Source organism: Hypomesus transpacificus, chromosome 4 (assembly GCF_021917145.1).
Source record: "Hypomesus transpacificus isolate Combined female chromosome 4, fHypTra1, whole genome shotgun sequence".
NCBI lineage: Eukaryota > Metazoa > Chordata > Actinopteri > Osmeriformes > Osmeridae > Hypomesus > Hypomesus transpacificus.
In genome coordinates, this window is record NC_061063.1 from 302,897 (window position 1) to 324,956 (window position 22,060).

Below are 22,060 nucleotides of genomic sequence, written 5' to 3' on the forward strand. Positions count from 1 at the left end.
TCTCGAGGCCCATCTCCCCTTTACTAACGAGCTAACAGAGACACACAGGTGAACTGGTGACGGACGGACAGCTGATGAAAGAATCAATGCAGAGTCACGGTGCCAAGCAGGAAAACAGAGAGATGTTGGAAGGGAAGAAACGGAGAGTTGGAGGAAAGGGCGAGTTAGAAAGACAAAGAGAGCATGAGACAGAGAGAGAGAGAAGAGGAAAGGAGAGAAGGACAACTGAGGCAAAGACAGACTGGGAGACTAAAGGAGAGACGAAAGCCTGTGGACACGGTCAAGGACGACCTGCAAAGACAACTTGAAAGAGAAAATGACAGACGGAGAGATCTGGAGAGACGACGAGCACAGGAGCTCCACGAGGAGGAGGAAAGACGTAAACAAATAGAAAGAGAGAGAGAGAGAGAGAGAGAGAGAGAGAGAGAGAGAGAGAGAGAGAGAGAGAGAGAGAGAGAGAGAGAGAGAGAGAGAGAGAGAGAGAGAGAGAGAGAGAGAGAGAGAGAGAGAGAGAGAGGATGCAAGAGAGAAAGAGGATCTAAGAGGAAACTTGAAAGACAGACAAATATAGACAGTGATGCCAAATGGGATGGAGGGCGCAAGTGAAAAAGAAGCACTGACAAGTGAAGTTGAAACATCTGAAGTGGATAACAGACAGAGAGAGATGAAAAATCTGCAAGAACAGGAGCGACAAGAGAAGGAGAGGGAGAGAGCAAAAGGAATATAGAGAGAAGAGAAAAAGACCAAAAGAGCACCTTCAGAGGGTGATTGAAACACTTGAAAGAGAACTGAGGTGGGAACTTGAATAAAGGGAGGGACAGAAAGAAAGCAGAAGCAGGAGAGACAGCAGACGGATGAGGCAGAGAGAACGGGAGAGTGAGGAAGACATCAAGAAGGCCTGCAGAAGGAATCTGAAAGACTTAAAGAAAACCAGAGACATTAAAAGACTGCAGGAACATGAATAGGACCAGTCCAGACAGACAGAGTCCCTGAGTCCCTGCAGAGAGAAGTTGGTCTTGTACAGCGCTCAGAGGCTGCTGGACAGAGGCTTGTTGAGCAAGTGATGGATGATCCAAAGCATGCAGACAAAATGGACAGGTTAGAGCAGGAGAGAGTCATGGAGGAGAGACAGGGAGGAAAACAAATGGGAGACAAAAGGAGGAAATACAAATGGAGGAGAGAAGGCGAAGAGAAGAGACCAGGGATGGAGGTGAGATGGAGACAAGAAGGAGCTTGAGAACAAGGCAACCAAAGAGATAGAGGAGAATGTTGATGACGGCAGTGATGATGTTCTGTTGTAGTCCTGTTGAAAAGATAACAGTCTCTGATCAACACTGAGTCTGAATGAGTCAGTGTGTCAATAGGGACACCTTTTATAACAGCTAAATAATTAATATTGGTGGACAGAAATTCATTATGAACAAATGTACATGTTTACATGTTTTAAGGAGTGCTTTGACATGAGGGTGGGTTAGTTAACATATGAGCATCACTGATATATTCATCTCAGTGTAACAAAGGCCAGTCAGTGTTCCATGTCACTGTCTCTTCCCCCTCAGCACCTGCAGTAGGTCTCAGCTGTAGCAGTGCAGTCACTGTGCAGTCTGACTGAGGGAGGTTTTTGTACGGCTCTGTATCACTGTGTGAACACACAGCTACTAGGACAATGTAAACTCTGACAGTAGTAATCTCCTGCATCTTCAGCCAGGACTCCACTGATGGTCAGAGTGAAGTCACTCCCAGATCCACTACCACTGAATCTAGATGGAGTCCCAGACTGAAGTGTTGTAGCGTAGTAAATGAGGAGTTTAGGAGCTTCTCCTGGTCTCTGGAGGTACCAGGCTAGATATGTATTACCGTGCACAGGACTGCTAACTCTACATCCTATAGAAACTGTATCTCCTGCAGGAACAGCTTTCACTGCAGGAGTCTGAGTCACAGTGTACTGCCCTCTGGACTCTGGGTGTGAAGAGAGAAGATGAAAGAAGAGACAAATGTTAAGGATACATCTGGATACGTCAAGACATACACATTGCATTGGTTAACAAGTGGTTAACATTACCGGTAATACTGAAGTTGATCTTTTATGACAGAACTCTCTTACCCTGTATGTAGACAGCTAGAGTCCAGATGAAGATGGTGATCAGAGTCATGGTTGTTGTGGGTTCTGTTGTCATGAAGGACAGCTCTCAGTCATGAGGTGTTAAACTCACAGGACTATAAACACTCCCAGACCACTGAAGCATGTGCTGCCTATGCAAAGTGTCTTCTCTGTTCAGACACACTTTCTTGGACCCACAGAGAAACTGTAGTTAAAGAGATGTGTGAACTGAGGCTTGATGCTGTGTCTCAATGATCACAGTCTCTGTGTCCCTCTAGTGGTCAGTGTCAGTATCTCAGTCTGTGTGTGGACTCGAGTGATGCCACTGACTTTGCAGACTCAATCTCTCTTCAAACAGACTCGGAATACATGTGATTTACTGATATATATTTATTATCAGTGACCTGTTGTTCAGTAAAGCCAACAGTGATGATATTCACGCTAAAAGCAACGGTCTTGTTGTGCTCAAACATAGTTGCTAGATTCTCTGTAGTGTAAACGCAAAGTTGTGTCATCTATGTCCGAAACCTGTTAGAATTTGGATTAATTTGTGTGAATGTTAGAACGTTCATCTTTTGGATGTTAAGGAGGCTGCATGCAGCAGTCTTATTAACCGCACAGTAGCAGCTGTGTCGTGCCACCATCTCTTTTCGGGGGCTCTGTTAACAGAAGCACATGATATCAAGGTAACTTCACTCATAGTTTTTTCCTGGGAATCCTGAACCGAGTGAACACTGATTTTCTTCTATGCTCAGCTTGTGAGCTTCGTTTTTTGCGCAGGTCTCGAGGGCCATCTCCCCTTTGCTAACGAGCTAACAGACACGCAGGTGAACTGGTGACGGACGGACAGCTGATGAAAGAATCTATGCAGAGTCACGGCGCTGTAATAACCTTCTGTCTACATGAACATTGTTGACCTGTCTCCTTGTCATTCTGATCTTGATAACAAAACGATCAGCAGAGATAGTCTTCCTCATGTGGTCCTGTATTCTATCATCAGCCTGTTCACTCATGCTTGGACTAAGTTCCTCAAATCAGTCAGTGAACACTTGTGTCAACTAAAGCTGCTGGGATTCTCTGCTAGTGGAGTCTGTCCACTGTGACTTCACCCCCACTGTTAAGTCTGGGATCAGCATGTAGAAGAAAGGCATATACAACATGGATCACTGTCCCAGCTGCTCTCTAGCCTGTGGACAATATGGAGGAATACTAACAGTGGATGTAATGTTGGACACTGGCTCTGCTGTTGTCATGGAGTCTGATGAGGACGACACATGACAGGTTCACCAGCGTAGGTCCTGAAACATGGAGTAGGAATACGATAAAGACCCAGGTCACATGATGCTGGAGACAGAGCCTCAGCCGCTGTAGAGAGTAGAGTGTAGTGCAGGATTGTGTAGTCTGCTGTAGTCCAGTGTTGTGTTGTGTGAGTCCAGGTTGAAGCAGACAGCAGCTGTGTGCTCTGGTAGAGCTGCAGCATCACAACACAGAGAGGTTTTTGTACGACGACTTAACCAGAGTCAATCACTGTGGTTGACTTTTGGTGGAGGCACCAGACTGGATGTTGGAAGTAAGTATCTGAACAAGATTGAATCTTCTCTGTATTTTACTAAACATGTCTTGACATTAAGTGTCACTTTTCTGAATATAGTTTTTTTTTTTTACCATTTAGAAAATTCGGAAAACTAGATTTCAGGCTTAAAATAAAAACACGAAGAAATCTAAAGCTTTTTCACAATTCTGAAAATTAGCTGAAAGCAGTCATTGAGAAATAATTCTTGATGCTTCAACAAAGAAACTAAAGTCTAACTCAGCTGTGGTGAATCCAACAGCAATAGGAGGGAGGTTTTTGTACGGGCAGTAATAGAGGTTGAATCACTGTGGTACACTTTTGGTGGAGGTACCAGACTAGATGTTGGAAGTAAGTAACAATCTTTACTGAAAGGGATTTCACTTTTTGAATGCTTGATTCTTCATTGATATTTTTAAATATCAATGAAGAATTTAAATTATTTCCAAAAGTGTCCTCTTTTTTTGTAATTTTCTATTTGAAATCAACATGGTTAAACCTTCAAATCCTTAAGATCGAAACAGTTGTAAAAATTAGGTATTTTTTCTGGTGAATACTGTAAAATTACAAATGTCAACTGTTTGATTTTAGTTTGTGTTTTTACTTCATCTTAATGCTGTTTGTTCATGGGTGGATGCACTGATCGTCTGATGAGATTTAACATGTTGTTTTGAGTTATTTATGCACCTGCATGATCATTTGTTAATATCTACAATGTATATTAATGAAATGTAATTAGATTCTATACTTTTTTCAGACTTATTTTGATACAAACTGTTGGTTTTACACTGACAGTGACCATTTAAATGATCATTTACATTTCTCAAAAAAATACCTTAATTTTGTTGCCTCGTGTCACATACTATTTACTTATGTTCATGTATTTACTTAATGTAATTTCTGTGTTAACACTTTGATAACTTATTGACATTTCCAAATGACTGCAAAGGTAATTAGTCTTTGGTTGAAATAGCAGAAGTCCATCTCTCTCTTCAGAGACAATCTCTTAAACTGCTGAGTAGGTTTGTAATCTGACGTATTGTGTTTGTCTCCAGGTAACCGTGCCCCCACCCTGACGGTGCTGCCCCCCTCCAGTGAGGAACTGTCCAGTAAGAGTACGGCCACGCTGATGTGTCTGGCCAACCAGGGCTTCCCCTCAGACTGGACCCTCAGCTGGAAGGTGGACGGGAGCAGCAAGAAGAGCCAGGAGGCCAGCAGGGGGCTCTGGGAGAAGGACGGCCAGTACAGCTGGAGCAGCACCCTGACTCTCACTGCCCAGGAGTGGACCAGTGTGCTGGAGGTGACCTGTGAGGCCCACCAGAGCTCCCAGCCTACGGTCACTCACACCCTGAAGAGAGAGCAGTGTTCAGAGTAGCCCCAGGCTCACCCAGCCCTGTGGAGAGGGGCTGCTTCCTCTGCTGGGACTCTGTTCTGGGTTCAGCCGTTCTCTGTTCTCCTGATGGCTCACATGCAGACTAACAGGGAGCTTTGCTAGAGTCCACGTGTCGCTGCTCTCTGTCCAGTGAGCTGTAATCAGTGCCTGTGTTAATGTGTTCTGCTGGAGGTCGCTATTCACTCTGTATGTTGGCTTTGCTTTGATGCTTGAATGTTGTTGTTTTAGTTAGACAATAAAGAAGTATTCTTGAATTTGAAAATAAGGAATTTGACTTTATTCATTAACATGTTGATTACAGTAATCATGAAATGGAATTGCACGTTGAAATAGTTCATTGCTTTACTTTATTTTCATCAGATCATTTTAAGCAACACAAGAAACACTATGATAGATTATCAAACTTTACTGTTTCGCTAATACTTCAAATCTGAATCTGAATCAGAAAGGGATTTATTCGCCATGAAAGTTTGCACAGACAAGGAATTTACTTTGGCAGGAAGGTGCATACAATAAACATATAGGAGTCTTACATTTAAATATGTGGTGTAACTACACTAACTGTGCAACTGAACTATACTCACTGTTCATGGCTATAAACAGATCTAGACCACACACCAGTCAAATTCCAATCATCATTGATATTCATCTGTCATCATGACACAGCATTCAGCTCTACAGGAGAGTTTACCATCTACCACCATGATACCATGGGATTGTGTTCACACAGTAAGGACAAACTTATATAAAATCACTCATGTTCAATCTGATCATCATTTGACTTCAGTCATTAAAGACAATAGTTTAATATGCAGTGATACAACATGGTCCCTAATCTGTGGGACCCTGATGATAATCCCCCTTAATCCCCTGGGGTCAGGTGAGCATCTGGTGACAGTGCTACTCTATTTTGGGAGTAGCAGAACCAGCCACCCTGAAGATGCAAATCTCAGTTTCACTCCAACAGCTCCCAATGTACAGCTGAACAGTTGAGTCTAAACTACCCTGGACTGGGCCAGGTGTGAGGGGAGGCTGGTCTCATTACTGAGGGGGGAGAGGAGGGGGTAGAGTGAGTCATCTAACTCCTGTCTGACATGAATGTTACACAGGAATGGAAGTGGGGACTTCCTCTCAGGTCTTCATGTCAGAGATGTATTTATTACTTTAGATTAAATAAAGTACATGATGCATTTATAAATATCGTCAGTTTATCTTTTGTTTTCAAATGACTAATAAAGACTTATTTCAAAATGTGTAACCCAGCGTTAATAATGTCTGGTTGTGTTAATGTAAGGGGTTTCCGTGAGATCTTCATGAACACTTAAAGAACCATGTAATCTGATGTAGACTATGAAATATACTAAAGACACTGTCAACCTGATAAGTGTTTGGCATGAGAACCAGTCCTAGACACACATCACAGTGGAATGTTCTACATGCTTGTGTGTATTGCAATGCTTGGCTGAGGGAGACATCTTTATTTCAGTCATATTTGGTAAATCCTCAAGCAGCTCAATTAATGTATACTTTTCTTATTTTTCTTTTTTTTTGATCATGGACCTTTTTAATGTTGATTGGATGGTGTCAGTTCAAGGTAGACAGGAAAGGCAGTGGGAGAGAGAGGGGAAGACCTGCAGCAAAGGGCCCAGGCTGGATCAGAACCCAGGCTGCTGTTTGAGGGCCTCAGCCCATGTGGTACCAACTCTACCCAATGAGCCAGTGTGGTGCCCCCAGGGTTTCCAGTTCCACTGTGACACCTGATCATCATGATGTCACTGTCGGTAACTTATGTATTCCTGTCTGGGTTGATGTCTTTAAGAAACAATGTTTGAGTTGTACCCTTGTCAATCAACAAACACCAAACCTCTAAATTGAGGCTTGCAAAACTTAAACTCTCCAAAGACCTTTATATTTTAGTAGCAATTCCTTCCTGTAAGTTTTATAAGACAGGTATTTAACTGAAGATTTGAGAATGATGAATTAAATGGAATATAGTGGAAATCTATAATGGTGTATCAATTCAGGAAATAATTGAATCATGGTGTCCAAGAATGTATCTTGTAACCTGCTGATCACTAACCAGATCTGAAAGTTCATGGGGTGGAGCAGCTGCACTTCCTCTAAAGCTGAGGGAGGTTTTTGTACGAGTCTGAATCACTGTGTGAACGGCCTCGAATAGTGCTGCTGACAGTAGTAATCTCCTGCATCTTCAGCCAGGACTCCACTGATGGTCAGAGTGAAGTCACTCCCAGATCCACTACCACTGAATCGAGATGGAGTCCCAGACTGAAGTGTTGTAGCCCCGTAAATAAGGAGTTTAGGAGCTTCTCCTGGTCTCTGGAGGTACCAGGCTAGATAAGTAGAGACAGAACTGCTAACTCTACATCCTATAGAGACTGTATCTCCTGCAGGAATAGCTTTCACTGCAGGAGTCTGAGTCAAAGTGATCTGCCCTCTGGACTCTGGGTGTAATGAGAGAAGATGAAAGAAGAGACAAATATTAAGGATACATCAGGATATGTCAAAACATACACATTGCAGTGGTTAACAAGTGGTTAACATTAGAGGTAATGCTGAAGTTGATCTTTTATGACAGAACTCTCTTACCCTGTATGTAGACAGCTAGAGTCCAGATGAAGATGGTGATCAGAGTCATGGTTGTTGTGGGTTCTGTTGTCATGAGGGACAGCTCTCAGTCATTAGGTGTGAAACTCACAGGACTATAAACACTCCCAGACCACTGAAGCATGTGCTGCCTATGCAAAGTGTCCTCTCTGTTCAGACACACTTTCTTGGACCCACAGAGAAACTGTAGTTGAAGAGATTTGTGAACTGAGGCTTGGTGCTGTGTCTCAGTGAATACAGTCTCTGTCTCCCTTTAGTGGTCAGTGTTGGTAAAATGACAATTAGAACGACCGATGGTTTGGTATTTTTTTAACTTAAAATACGTTGTCATGTCACAGTTTACCTCCTTGACGTCTACTTTGTATTCAGAGATAGTGACCTGCTGTTCAGTGAAAACAACAGTGAAAATATACTGCTTTGAATCCTGATGAATGTGACAGTCACTGATGTGATCTGAGTCTGAGTGAGAAATAGTCAGTAAGGATAAGTTTCATGCTAATAATTATGGACAATTATTTGTATTCTCTAGATGTCAATTCAAAAGATTTGCAACTTGTTTCATCAGTAACAACAATGAGTCTGCCAACTGGAGGGAGTTCAGCCGTCTAGAGTCCTGGTGTGCAGTCAACAACCTAGAGCTCAATGTCAACAAGACAGTGGAGGTGATTGTGGACTTCCGTAAAAAGGTTCCAACACATCCTCCACTTGTCATCAACAACTCATCTGTCACCGTAGTAGGGCATTTCAAGTTCCTAGGCACAACCATCACCAACACACTAAAATGGGACAATGACATCACTCAATAAGTGAAGAAAGGCCAGCAGTGCCTGTTCTTCCTCTGGCAGCTGAGAGGACTACAGGTCAGTCCCCCATCATTGGGTAGTTCCACAGGGCTATCATTGAGAGTGTGCTGATGTGACGGGTATGTAACGGACGTGGTCTTGCGAGCTCCGTCAGAGGTATCTGGCTGCTCCGACCAGGAGTCGAACTCACCACCTCTGACTTCCAAAGCGCAACCACTACCAGCTACGCCAAACATATGATACCACATGCCAAAAATGAATGTGGAACAAATATAGGTGCTTATCAGATTTAACTATTGACAGTGACAAGGAGATTTTAGCAAAGCTTGCTGTTAGTCTACATGTTAACCATCAGCAACATACAGAATGGCTGACCTCAGAACAAAAGTACAGAGGTTTTAAATAAAACTTGAAATCAGACAGACCTAACAAAGCGTATTCTGTCCAAAATGAATGACAGAGTCTTTGTCAGTACTCCTAAATATCTTTAATATCCTGTAGCTTAATTATATCGATACAATGATAGTAACATGATTTATTTCGGCTTGGCTCCTGTTGTACCAAGGTAGTTTACGTTCCTTAATCTGAATTTAGAAAGTTTGCATTTAGTACATTTGGGAATGTTTACCACTCTCAGCTGGATGATAAATTAAGAAGCACCTGTGTAGATTACAGATCAGTAAAGGTCAACTGTTATGTATTATGTCTGTCACGGCCACAGCCGTGCCCCCCTATTGTTTTTGGGTTTGCCCTGTCCTAGTGTTCCCTGTCTCATTGTCGTCACCTGTGTCTCGTTCAGTTGTCGTTAGTTTCATTGTGTTCACCTGTGTCTTGTTTGTTTCTGTGTATTTAGGTTCCTGTTTTTGGCCAGTCTTTGTCTTGGCATTACCCTTTGTCCCTGTGTGTACCATGGCTGTTTTGAGCAGTAAACCCTTTTTGTTTGCAACTCTTGCCGACTCTCCTGCGTTTGGGTTCTACCCCTCCGCACACCATGACAGAATGCCAAGACTGCAAAAGGACCCAGCGGAGAGTTTTCGCAACTTATTTAGGGACCCGCCTTGCCTTCGGTGGACGCCAAAGCCTGCAGTTGAAGGCCCGCCCCAAGTCCTGGCTCCAGCCCGAACCCCCACTCCAGCCTCGTTCCTGCCCTCTGCCCCAGCCTCGTTCCTGCCCTGAGGCCCTGCCTCGCCCCTGCGTTCCTAGGTTGTGCCAGGCCAACCGAGGACTCCTGGCCGCCTCCTCCTCCGCCCGAGGCATTCTGGCTGCCACCTGCCACGGTGCCCACGCTCCCAGGCGTCCCCTCGTCCGTGCCCCCAGGCACCCCCTCGTCCCCGCCCCCGGACCTGCCCCGACCCCCTGCCCTGCCTTGTGGGACGTCGGGTGATGTCCCTTGAGAGGGGGGTACTGTCACGGCCACAGCCGTGCCCCCCTATTGTTTTTGGTTTTGCCCTGTCCTAGTGTTCCCTGTCTCATTGTCGTCACCTGTGTCTCGTTCAGTTCTCGTTAGTTTCATTGTGTCCACCTGTGTCTTTGTTTCTGTGTATTTAGGTTCCTGTTTTTGTCCAGTCTTGGCATTACCCATTACCTTTTGTCCCTGTGTGTACTAAGTCTGTTTTGAGCATTAAACCCTTTCTTCGCAACTCTTGCCGACTCTCCAGCGTTTGGGTCCTACCCCTCCACACACCGTGACAATGTCAATCATGGAAAAGTAGTCCAATGATTCAGATCATATTGATTGTGATGACTATCACTATTATACCTGCAATGATTTTCATCCTCATGGTTTTCAGGGAGACACAGAGGGTGTGTACAGTTTGTGATATTTGATGTGACCTCATCTACTGACCAGTGTTTCATGTCACTGTCTGATGTGCAGATGTTCTGTATACAGAAGCTTGTGTCTCAGAGGTTAAGAGGTCGCTCCGTGTGCCCCTAGAAGGACACACATAGATCTAGGGATGCACTCTGTGCAACCTCTAGAGAGCAAGGAAGTAGATAGTGGTCTCCAAACTTAGTTATGACCGCATCACCTGTGGACTGTGTTCCATGTGCATCATGCGTGGAATGTGTACTATTTAAGGGAACGTTTTGGTGGTTACTATATCTGTACTGTCCAGCTCATGTATATAATTGCTATCTAAGAGACATGTTTCTCACTCATGCTAGCCACTCTGTTGTGGATTGGTGGCATGATCCGACGGCGTTGCTAATAAAACCGAGTCAACACTTTTATATTGTCGTGCTTCCTTGGCCTGCCTTGACAGACATCTCATCCTTACACTGTCTCTTCCCCCCTCAGCACCTGCAGTAGGTCCCAGCTGTAGCAGTGCAGTCTGTAGTGGAAATTTTGGTCATATGCATAGATGTATGTGTATGAAATCTATAATCTTCTATGTTCATTGGTAAGAGACAGGAAGGGAAAATAATTAAGTTGAGTTCAAAGGAATGTGAGGTGCTGATGGCTCTGTGGGCAGCTTGCCCTGGGGGATGGGTCAAGCATCTTATATGGCCTTCTGTCCTCTGGTTACTGTAAGGGGTCAATGAGACAGTTGCTCTGAACTTTTGCTAGAAGGACTGTGTCCTGTTTCATTGTTTGTGTTAATTAAAAGTATTGTTTGAAGATGGTCACACAAAGGACAGTTGACCATTTGACTGGTCAACCCCTGTGGCTTTATTATCTACTGCTCTGGAGAGAGCTGTGACATCAAATAACTTTGGGACACACCGGAGATGTATTGTTTCAAACTGTCACTAAGTTGAGTTAGCCAATCACAGAGTTTGCTACATTGATTGATTGACCTTATAGAATGCCATTTGATCTTAAGTTTATATAAGGCAGTGCATGTGTGATGGTTGGTATCACTCCTGCGAACGACCTGTGTGGATGACACCTCCTTCGCTGAGATTGATCAGCAAAGCTTTGTTTATGTAATTGTATAGTCTAATGAATTGTATTAAAACCATATCCCTTGACTATTCAGATCTACACAGTGCCACTCGAATTCTTCCTTAACAAGTCACTGTGCAGTCGGACTGAGGGAGGTTTTTGTACGAGTCTGTATCACTGTGGGAACGGGTATGAATAGTGCTGCTGACAGTAGTAATCTCCTGCATCTTCAGTCTGAACTCCACTGATTTTCAACATAAAGTTGGTCCCAGATCTTTCTACAGAAAACCTCCCTGGAGTTCCTAAGACTCTGCTGCTCTGGGAGGAGAACAGCAGAGTGGGTCTCTCTCCAGGTCTCTGGAGATACCAGGCTAAGCTATCGGTGAAACCAGAGAAGCTGGACTGACAGTTCAAAGTGACACTCTCTCTTGCAGACACAGTCTTCACTATAGGACTCTGAGTCAGAACGATATCAGCCAGAGATCCTGTCAACACAACACAGCATGTCATGAAAATCAAACCATCTTGGCAAGGTTGAATTCAACAATGACACAAATAAAATTAAGTATTAAAACTCATTTGAATACATATTAAAATTCTGAAACCATCAGTCAGACCAAATCTGCCTTTGAGCTGAGGGGAAGATCAAATAAATGTGTTTAGACATGTGACTTCTCCTTACCTGCTGGACAGAGAGCCAGTGTGCTCAGCAGGAGGGCCAGGGCAGCCATGTTGTCCAACAGCCAGAGAGGGAGAGAGACCTGTAGATGATATCTAGCTATGAGTGAGGAAGAGAGAGAGCTCCAGGAAGACTATGAAGGTATCAGTGGTGAATGGAAAGGGGGAGACCAGCAGAGATGGTGTGAGGGAGAGAGGGACCCTCAGGCAGCTTTAAAGGCCTCAGAGAGCAGAGAGACAAGGAGAGAGAGACCAGCTGCTCTGAGGAGCAGTGAAGCAGGACCGGTATGCAAAGGTCCTTCCTGGAGACACTGTGAATCCTTCACACTTCATGTGTGGGTCAGATACACACTGAAGCCTTCAGACACTAACTGTATGGGCACAAATACAGAGTCTGAATGCATTTGATCTACTGAGAAATATTCAGTATCAGTGACCTGTTCAGTAATAACAGCATTTCAGTCAAGACACTCATATGTTTTGATTTGAGCATTTATTGATCACCATGGACATGGAAATCGGTTTTGTGGAGTGGATGTATCTAGGGGAAGCACTCTCTCTCTCTATCATTAGCTAGCAACATACATGGACTATGAGGCAGTGAGCAAATAGAGTAATAATCCCCCCTAATGGATAGAACATACAGACAACACAGGGAGATGGGGATGGTGGAGGGTGGCAGCAGCACAGTAATACACCAACCAGGAGTGACTGTGTGCGTATCCGTGCTGCCTTATAATGCCGCCTTAGCGGACGTGGGCCAATGGGCTTGAAGCAGGCTAACACAGGTGTAGTTAATGAGCTTAATGCAGGGCGCTGGCCCAGTGCCAAGGCTGAACTAGGATTCACTCATTGTTGATGTGCTGCTCTGAGTCCTGATGAATGTAAACAGTCACAGATTCAATCAGTTTGTATGAGTGAGAGCCAATAAGGACAGATTTTAAATAGGCTAAAGAATGAATGTCGACGGAAATAAATTCCATTATAAACAACTTTACATGTTGGAGTGCTTTGACATGAGGGTGAGGTAGTTAACATATGAGTATCACTGATATATTAATCTCAGTGTAACAAAGACCAGTCAGTGTTCCATGTCACTGTCTCTTCCCCCTCAGCACCTGCAGTAGGTCCCAGCTGTAGCAGTGCAGTCACCGTGCAGTCTGACTGAGGGAGGTTTTTGTACGGCTCTGTATCACTGTGTGAACACCCAGACACTGTTAGGGTAGTGTAAACTCTGACAGTAGTAATCTCCTGCATCTTCAGCCAGGACTCCACTGATGGTCAGAGTGAAGTCACTCCCAGATCCACTACCACTGAATCTAGATGGAGTCCCAGACTGAAGTGTTGTAGCCCTGTAAATGAGGAGTTTAGGAGCTTCTCCTGGTCTCTGGAGGTACCAGGCTAGATAATTACTACTGTACACAGGACTGCTAACTCTACATCCTATAGAGACTGTATGTCCTGCAAGAACAGCTTTCACTGCAGGAGTCTGAGTCAAAGTGTACTGCCCTCTGGACTCTGGGTGTGAAGAGAGAAGATGAAAGAAGAGACAAATATTAAGGATACATCTGCATATGTCAAAACATACACATTGCAGTGGTTAACAAGTGGTTAACATTAGAGGTAATGCTGAAGTTGATCTTTTATGACAGAACTCTCTTACCCTGTATGTAGACAGCTAGAGTCCAGATGAAGATGGTGATCAGAGTCATGGTTGTTGTGGGTTCTGTTGTCATGAAGGACAGCTCTCAGTCATGAGGTGTTAAACTCACAGGACTATAAACACTCCCAGACCACTGAAGCATGTGCTGCCTATGCAAAGTGTCTTCTCTGTTCAGACACACTTTCTTGGACCCACAAAGAAACTGTAGTTGACGAGATGTGTGAACTGAGGCTTGATGCTGTTTCTCACAGTCTCTGTGTCCCTCTAGTGGTCAGTGTCATTATCTCAGTCTGTGAGTTGGTTAACATGGAGTCCAGAGAACAGAACGCTGTAACTCAGACTCCTGCAATGAAAACTATTCTCCTTTAAATCCTTTAAATCAATGTCTCCTTATATGATACCACACTCCACAAATGAATGTGGAAGAAATATAGGCGCTCTTCAGATTCAACTATTGACAGTAAAAAGGGGACTCTAGCAAAGCTTCCTGTTAGTCTGCATGTTAACCATCAGTAGCATACAGAATAGCTGAGCACGGAACAATTTCTTGTAGAGAGGTTTTAAAGAAAACTTGAAAAACTGGCAGACTTAACAAATCGTATTCTGTACAAAATGGATGAGACAGTCTTTGTCAGTACTCACTAATATCTGATTTGAAAAAAATATCCTGTACATTTACATTCAGTCATTTAGCAGATGTTCTTATCCTGAGCGACTTACAGTAAGTACAGGGACATTACCCCCGAGGCAAGTAGGGTGCCTTGCTCAGGGACACAACATTATTTGGCATGCCGGCAATCGAACTGGCAACCTTCTGATGTAATAGCCCGATTCCCTAACCGCTCAACCATCCAACCCCCAGCTGCCCATTCAGCTTGTTAATTGATACACTGATCATATCCTGTTGTACCAAGGTCATAAGTCATGTTGCAGACGTTACTTAGTTCTATAAAAATTCCTCAAGTCTTCCAACTTGATAATGTGAGGAGACAGTAGAGACTCACAGTACACTGAGTACAGGATGAGTTGAAATGTTGACGTATGGAACTGTGAAAGAAATGTTGGGCCTGTGTACAATGAATGTGTTTTAGGAGAAGTTTACAGTTGGTTGAGAAGCTTGATACAATGTATCTTGATTCGAATCATTTGGTAGAGATGCCACCTGTAGTTTTATAACACCTAACTAGGAGACGTGAAGTCTAGGAGACGCAAAGTCTGGGTGACCTGAAAGAGTTCTTGTCACCTGGGGAGAAGAGACAGTTGTTCTGAAGAAAATGTGGATTCAACTGTATTGTTCTAAGGATTTAATCAATGACAGAAGAGATTTGGTATAGCTTCATGTCTGTAGGATGGACCAATGACTTTTGAGAACTGTCGTATCTTTAAAATGGTTTGTTGAAGAATGTTCTGGGGGGTTCAGGGCCATCAGCTGAGTAGTGCTGGTGGGCTGGATTCTCCCGGTTCCATTCTAGAATGCTAGATGGAGCTGTATGGAATTGTCTTTGTGTTATTGTCTTATGTTTGTGGGCTGATGATGTTAACGTTATTATGTTTGGACCTACGTCAAATAAACATTAACTATACTTCACCCGACTACAGCTTAAACGATTGATTCTCCCAAAAACTTCCACGACAGAACCCCACTGAGACTGAGCTCCCATGGTGCCTTCATCACCAGACACACCACCTCCACCCAGCACCCAGCTGTCCAAGTTCATCACCAGACACACCACCTTCACCCAGCACCCAGCTCTCCAAGTTCATCACCAGACACACCACCTCCACCCAGCACCCAGCTCTCCAAGTTCATCACCAGACACACCACCTCCACCCAGCACCCAGCTCTCCAAGTTCATCACCCCTCAAGAGCTTTTCGTACCAATCAAGTTGTCAGGGGGGGCTTTCTACGATGATGGACAGATGAACAACAGTGACGTAATTAACCATGTCACCAAAGAGCGCTTGGGTTGATTTTGTTTTCAACAAACATGGCTGCCGCTGGAGAGCTAAGATGTGTAGATTCTGCCATCGAGTCTTTTTTAGAAGACATTGACAGTGCAAAATTTTGAAAGATGAACAGAGAAACGCGATCAAGGCATTTGTCGATTGAAAATGTTTCTTGCCGTCCATCCTAAGGGATTTGGTAAAAGTTAACATATACGTTGCTCTGATTGGTTGTAGGTCTATCCAATTGAGCGAATAGTCTTTTTATTCGTGTTCCGTTGAAACACGCCCCTTACTCACAGGCCAAAGGATCGGTATCAGACTCATATTCCGACTAGAACGATGAGAATGACAACGTCAGGCTATAAAGGCACAGCTGTGCAAACCTGACTGTCCGATGATCTGCTCTGGCTGCGCTATACAGGTCACTGTGTGATTACACATGGTTCACCCTTTCAAGGATAAAAGTACACTGTAGTATTCTATGCAGAAACTTGACATCTCATCCCGTACCTTAGAAAGAAGTATTGTATGGAAACTACTGTAATATTGGGACTCTAAGCCACGACTTTGTTCCCATTTTTTGACCCTGCGGCTCATAGTCCAGTGCGGCTTATATATGTACACATCATTCAATTTAGCTGCTGCGGCTTATATTCAGGTGCGCCTTATACTCCGAAAATTACAGATCATATTGATTATGATGACAATTACTATTATAATGCAATGTTGCAACATTGAAACTATGCAATGATCATCATCCTCATCATCATGATGGTTTTCAGGGAGAGACAGAGGGTGTGTACAGTTTGTGATATTTGATGTTTCATGTGACCTCATCAACTGACCAGTGTTCCATGTCACTGTCTCTTCCCCCTCAGCACCTGCAGTAGGTCCCAGCTGTAGCAGTGCAGTCACTGTGCAGTCTGACTGAGGGAGGTTTTTGTACGGCTCTGTATCACTGTGTGAACACCCAGTCACTGGTTATGTGTGCACTCTGACAGTAGTAATCTCCTGCATCTTCAGCCTCTACTCCACTGATGGTCAGAGTGAAGTCCCTATGTGTTCCACTACCACTGAATCTAGAAGGAGTTCCTGTGTACAGGGTTTTAGCGTAGTAAATGAGGAGTTTAGGAGCTTCTCCAGGTTTCTGGAGGTACCAGGCTAGACGGGGAGAAGAGGAACCTGCATCATACACATCACTGCTGGTTTTACACTGCAGAGAGACTGTCTGTTTTGGGAGAACAGCTTTCACTGCAGGAGTCTGAGTCACAGTGATCTGTCCTCTGGACTCTGGAAAAGAGACAACAAAGACCTTGTCACAATGTTGAACAATTACAACACTTCAAATGTATTTACTCTTTAATAACTCATGCAGCATCTGATTCACACAAACTGTGTATGTAAACACCTCTGTAAATAATGTGTTTGATTTCTTACCCTGAATAAAGAGAGTTAGGATCCACACAATGCTGATAATCAAAGTCATGGTTGTTGTAGATTCAGTTGGTGTGAAGAACGGCTCTCAGTCATGAAGTGTTGAGCTCACATATAAACACTCCCAGACTACTGAAGCTCATACATGCAGCATGCAAATAAGTCCAGCATGTGTCATCTATTTCAGTTACTGGGGATGTTCCCTGGAGATCTGCACGTCAAAATGTCCTTCCCCATTATGTCTACGTGGATGTTATATAACCACAACAACACATTTACTAATTAATTTAGGTACAAAAAACAGCCCTGTGTAGTACAAGTGTATTATAATTTAAGTGGATTATACAGCATATTGAGAAATGTGTGTGGAAATGTAGGGACAGTCAGACATTCATGTCAATAACCTTCTGTCTACATGAACATTGTTGACTTGTCTCCTTGTTATTCTGATCTTGATAACAAGACCATCAGCAGAGATAGTCTTCCTCATGTGGTCATGTATTCTATCATCAGCCTGTTCACTCATGCTTGGACTAAGTTCCTCAAATCAGTCAGTGAACACTTGTGTCAACTAAAGCTGCTGGGATTCTCTGCTAGTGGAGTCTGTCCACTGTGACTTCACCCCCACTGTTAAGTCTGGGATCAGCATGTAGAAGAAAGGCATATACAACATGGATCACTGTCCCAGCTGCTCTCTAGCCTGTGGACAATATGGAGGAATACTAACAGTGGATGTAGTGTTGGACACTGGCTCTGCTGTTGTCATGGAGTCTGATGAGGACGACACATGAGAGGTTCACCAGAGTAGGTCCTGAAACATGGAGTAGGAATACGATAAAGACCCAGGTCACATGATGCTGGAGACAGAGCCTCAGCTGCTGTTGAAGAGAGTGTAGTGCAGGATTGTGTAGTCTGCTGTAGTCCAGTGTTGTGTTGTGTGAGTCCAGGTTGAAGCAGACAGCAGCTGTGGGCTCTGGTAGAGATGCAGCCTCATAACACAGAGAGGTTTTTGTACGACGACTTAACCAGAGTCAATCACTGTGGTGGACTTTTGGTGGAGGCACCAGACTGGATGTTGGAAGTAAGTATCTGAACAAGATTGAATCTTCTCTGTATTTAACTAAATACGTCTTGACATCAATACTGAGTGTCACTTTTCTGAATATAGTAATTTTTTCAACCATTTAGAAAATTCTGGAAAACTAGATTTCAGGCTTAAAATGAAAACACATCTAAAGCTTTTTCACGATTCTGAAAATGAGCTAAAAGCGGTCATTGAGAAATAATTCTTGATGCTTTAACAAAAAGTCTAAATAAGCTGTGGTGAATCAAGCAGCAATAGGAGGGAGGTTTTTGTACGGGCAGTAATAGAGGTTGAATCACTGTGGTACACTTTTGGTGGAGGTACCAGACTAGATGTTGGAAGTAAGTAACAATCTTTTCTGAAAGGGATTTCACTTTTTGCATGCTTGATTCTTCATAGAAATTTTTAGGTTCAAGATCATTCAAAGATCGTATGTAAAAAAAAAGTATATTTTCTGGTGAATACTGTAAAATTACAAATTTAAACTGTTTAATCCTAGTTTGTGATTTTTACTTCATCTTAATGCTGTTTGTTCATGGGTGGATGCACTGATCGTCTGATGAGATTTGACATGTTGTTTTGAGTTATTTATGCACCTGCATGATCATATGTTAATATCTATAATGTCAGTTCATGAAAAGTATTGAGATTTTTTGATTCGGCCAGACATTTTTTGATACAAACTGCTAGTTGTACACCGACTGTGACCATTTTAGTAATGATCATTTCCCACCAAAATACCATAATTGTGTTGCCTTGTACAGTATGACAAATTATTGACTCATGTTCATGTATTAACTTGATTTCATTTCTTTGTTCACACTATGATAATTTATTGATATTGTGTAATTAATCCAGAAGTAATTTCATCAGTCTTTGGTTGAAATAGCAGAAGTCCATCTCTGTCTTCAAAAACAATCTCTTAAACTGCTGAGTAGGTTTGTAATCTGACGTATTGTGTTTGTCTCCAGGTAACCGTGCCCCCACCCTGACGGTGCTGCCCCCCTCCAGTGAGGAACTGTCCAGTAAGAGTACAGCCACGCTGATGTGTCTGGCCAACCAGGGCTTCCCCTCAGACTGGACCCTCAGCTGGAAGGTGGACGGGAGCAGCAAGAAGAGCCAGGAGGCCAGCAGGGGGCTCTGGGAGAAGGACGGCCAGTACAGCTGGAGCAGCACCCTGACTCTCACTGCCCAGGAGTGGACCAGTGTGCTGGAGGTGACCTGTGAGGCCCACCAGAGCTCCCAGCCTACGGTCACTCACACCCTGAAGAGAGAGCAGTGTTCAGAGTAGCCCCAGGCTCACCCAGCCCTGTGGAGAGGGGCTGCTTCCTCTGCTGGGACTCTGTTCTGGGTTCAGCCGTTCTCTGTCCTGCTGATGGCTCACATGCAGACTAACAGGGAGCTTTGCTAGAGTCCACGTGTCGCTGCTCTCTGTCCACTGAGCTGTAATCAGTGCTAGTGTCAATGTGTTCTGCTGGAGGTCGCTATTCACTCTGTATGTTGGCTTTGCTTTGATGCTTGAATGTTGTTGTTTTAGTTAGACAATAAAGAAGTATTATTGAATTTGAAAATAAGGAATTTGACTTTATTCATTAATATGTTGATTACAGTCATGAAATGGAATTACACGTTGAAATAGTTCATTGCATAACTGTATTTTCATCAGATCATCATGAGATCAGCAACACAAGAAACACTATGATAGATGATAAGACATTAGTGTTTCACTGATACTACGATTGTACATGGCTATAAACAGATCTAGACCACACACCAGTCAGGTTCCATTCATCATTGATATTCATCTGTCATCATGACACAGCATACAGCTCTATAGGAGAGTTTACCTTCTACCACCATGATACCATGGGATTGTGTTCACACAGTAAGGACAGACTCATCATAAATCACTCATGTTAAAACTGAACAACATTTGAATTCAGTTATTAAAGGCAATAGTTTAATGTGCAGTGATACAACATGGTCCCTAATCTGTGGGACCCTGATGATAATCCCCCTTAATCCCCTGGGGTCAGGTGAGCATCTGGTGACAGTGCTGCTCTATTCTGGGAGTAGCAGAACCAGCCACCCTGAAGATGCAAATCTCAGTTTCACTCCCACAGCTCCCAATGTACAGCTGAACAGTTGAGTCTAAACTACCCTGGACTGGGCCAGGTGTGAGGGGGGGCTGGTCTCATTACTGAGGGGGGAGAGGAGGGGGTAGAGTGAGTCATCTAACTCCTGTCTGACATGATTGTTACACAGGAATGGAAGTGGGGACTTCCTCTCAGGTCTTCATGTCAGAGATGTATTTAATACTTTACATTAAATAAAGTATATGATGCATTTATAAATATTGTCAGTTTATCTTTTGTTTTCAAATGACTAATAAAGACTTATTTCAAAATGTGTAACCCAGCGTTAATAATGTCTGGTTGTGTTAATGTAAGGGGTTTCCGTGAGTTCTTTATGAACACTTAAAGAACCATGTAATCTGATGTAGACTATGAAATATACTAAAGACACTGTCAACCTGATAAGTGTTTGGCATGAGGAACAGTCCTAGACACACATCACAGTGGAATGTTGTACATGCTTGTGTGTATTGCAATGCTTGGCTGAGGGAGACATCTTTATTTCAGTCATATTTGGTAAATCCTTAAGCAGCTCAATTAATGTATACTTTTCTTTTTTTTCTTTTTTTTTTATCATGGACCTTTTTAATCTTGATTGGATGGTTTCAGTTCAAGGTAGACAGGAAAGGCACTGGGAGAGAGAGGGGAAGACCTGCAGCAAAGGGCCCAGGCTGGATCAGAACCCAGGCTGCTGTTTGAGGGCCTCAGCCCATGTGGTACCAACTCTACCCAATGAGCCAGTGTGGTGCCCGCAGGGTTTCCAGTTCCACTGTGACACCTGATCATCATGATGTCACTGTCGGTATCTTATGTATTGCTGTCTGGGTTGATGTCTTTAAGAAACAATGTTTGAGTTGTACCCTGGTCAGTCAACAAGCACCAAACCTCTAAATTGAGGCTTGCAAAACTTAAACTCTCCAAAGACCTTTATATTTTAGTAACAAATCCTTCCTGTAAATTTTATAAGGCAGGTATTTAACTGTGAAGATTTGAGAATAATGATGAATTAAATGGAATATAGTGGAAATCTATAATGGTGTATCAATTCAGGAATTAATTGAATCATGGTGTCCAAGAATGTGTCTTGTAACCTGCTAATCACTAACCAGATCTGAAGGTTCATGGGGTGGAGCAGCTGCACTTCCTCTAAAGCTGAGGGAGGTTTTTGTACAAGTCTGAATCACTGTGTGAACGGTAACGAATTGTACTGCTGACAGTAGTAATCTCCTGCATCTTCAGCCAGGACTCCACTGATGGTCAGAGTGAAGTCACTCCCAGATCCACTACCACTGAATCTAGATGGAGTCCCAGACTGAAGTGTTGTAGCGTAGTAAATGAGGAGTTTAGGAGCTTCTCCTGGTCTCTGGAGGTACCAGGCTATAGCTGTATAGACAGAACTGCTAACTCTACATCCTACAGAGACTGTATCTCCTGCAGGAACAGCTTTCACTGCAGGAGTCTGAGTCAAAGTGTACTGCCCTCTGGACTCTGTGTGTGAAGAGAGAAGATGAAAGAAGAGACAAATATTAAGGATACATCTGGATACGTCAAAACATACACATTGCAGTTGTTAACAAGTGGTTAACATTAGAGGTAATACTGAAGTTGATCTTTTATGACAGAACTCTCTTACCCTGTATGTAGACAGCTAGAGTCCAAATGAAGATGGTGATCAGAGTCATGGTTGTTGTGGGTTCTGTTGTCATGAAGGACAGCTCTCAGTCATGAGGTGTTAAACTC

The 22,060-nt window shown here is 43.4% G+C and overlaps 3 gene segments (V, D, J or C); 2 read left to right on the forward strand and 1 right to left on the reverse strand.

Annotated features, from left to right (window-relative positions):
- The first annotated feature begins 3,927 nt into the window (after window positions 1-3,927).
- On the forward strand, window positions 3,928-5,326 carry LOC124467582. The segment is given in 2 exon segments: window positions 3,928-4,022; window positions 4,727-5,326. A coding segment is annotated over 1 exon segment (246 nt).
- An 11,270-nt stretch (window positions 5,327-16,596) lies between these two features.
- On the reverse strand, window positions 16,597-17,187 carry LOC124467580. The segment is given in 2 exon segments: window positions 16,597-16,957; window positions 17,105-17,187. Coding segments are annotated over 2 exon segments (384 nt in total).
- Window positions 17,188-18,432: 1,245 nt separating this feature from the next.
- LOC124467581 lies at window positions 18,433-19,753 on the forward strand. The segment is given in 2 exon segments: window positions 18,433-18,526; window positions 19,157-19,753. A coding segment is annotated over 1 exon segment (246 nt).
- The last annotated feature ends 2,307 nt before the right edge of the window (window positions 19,754-22,060 follow it).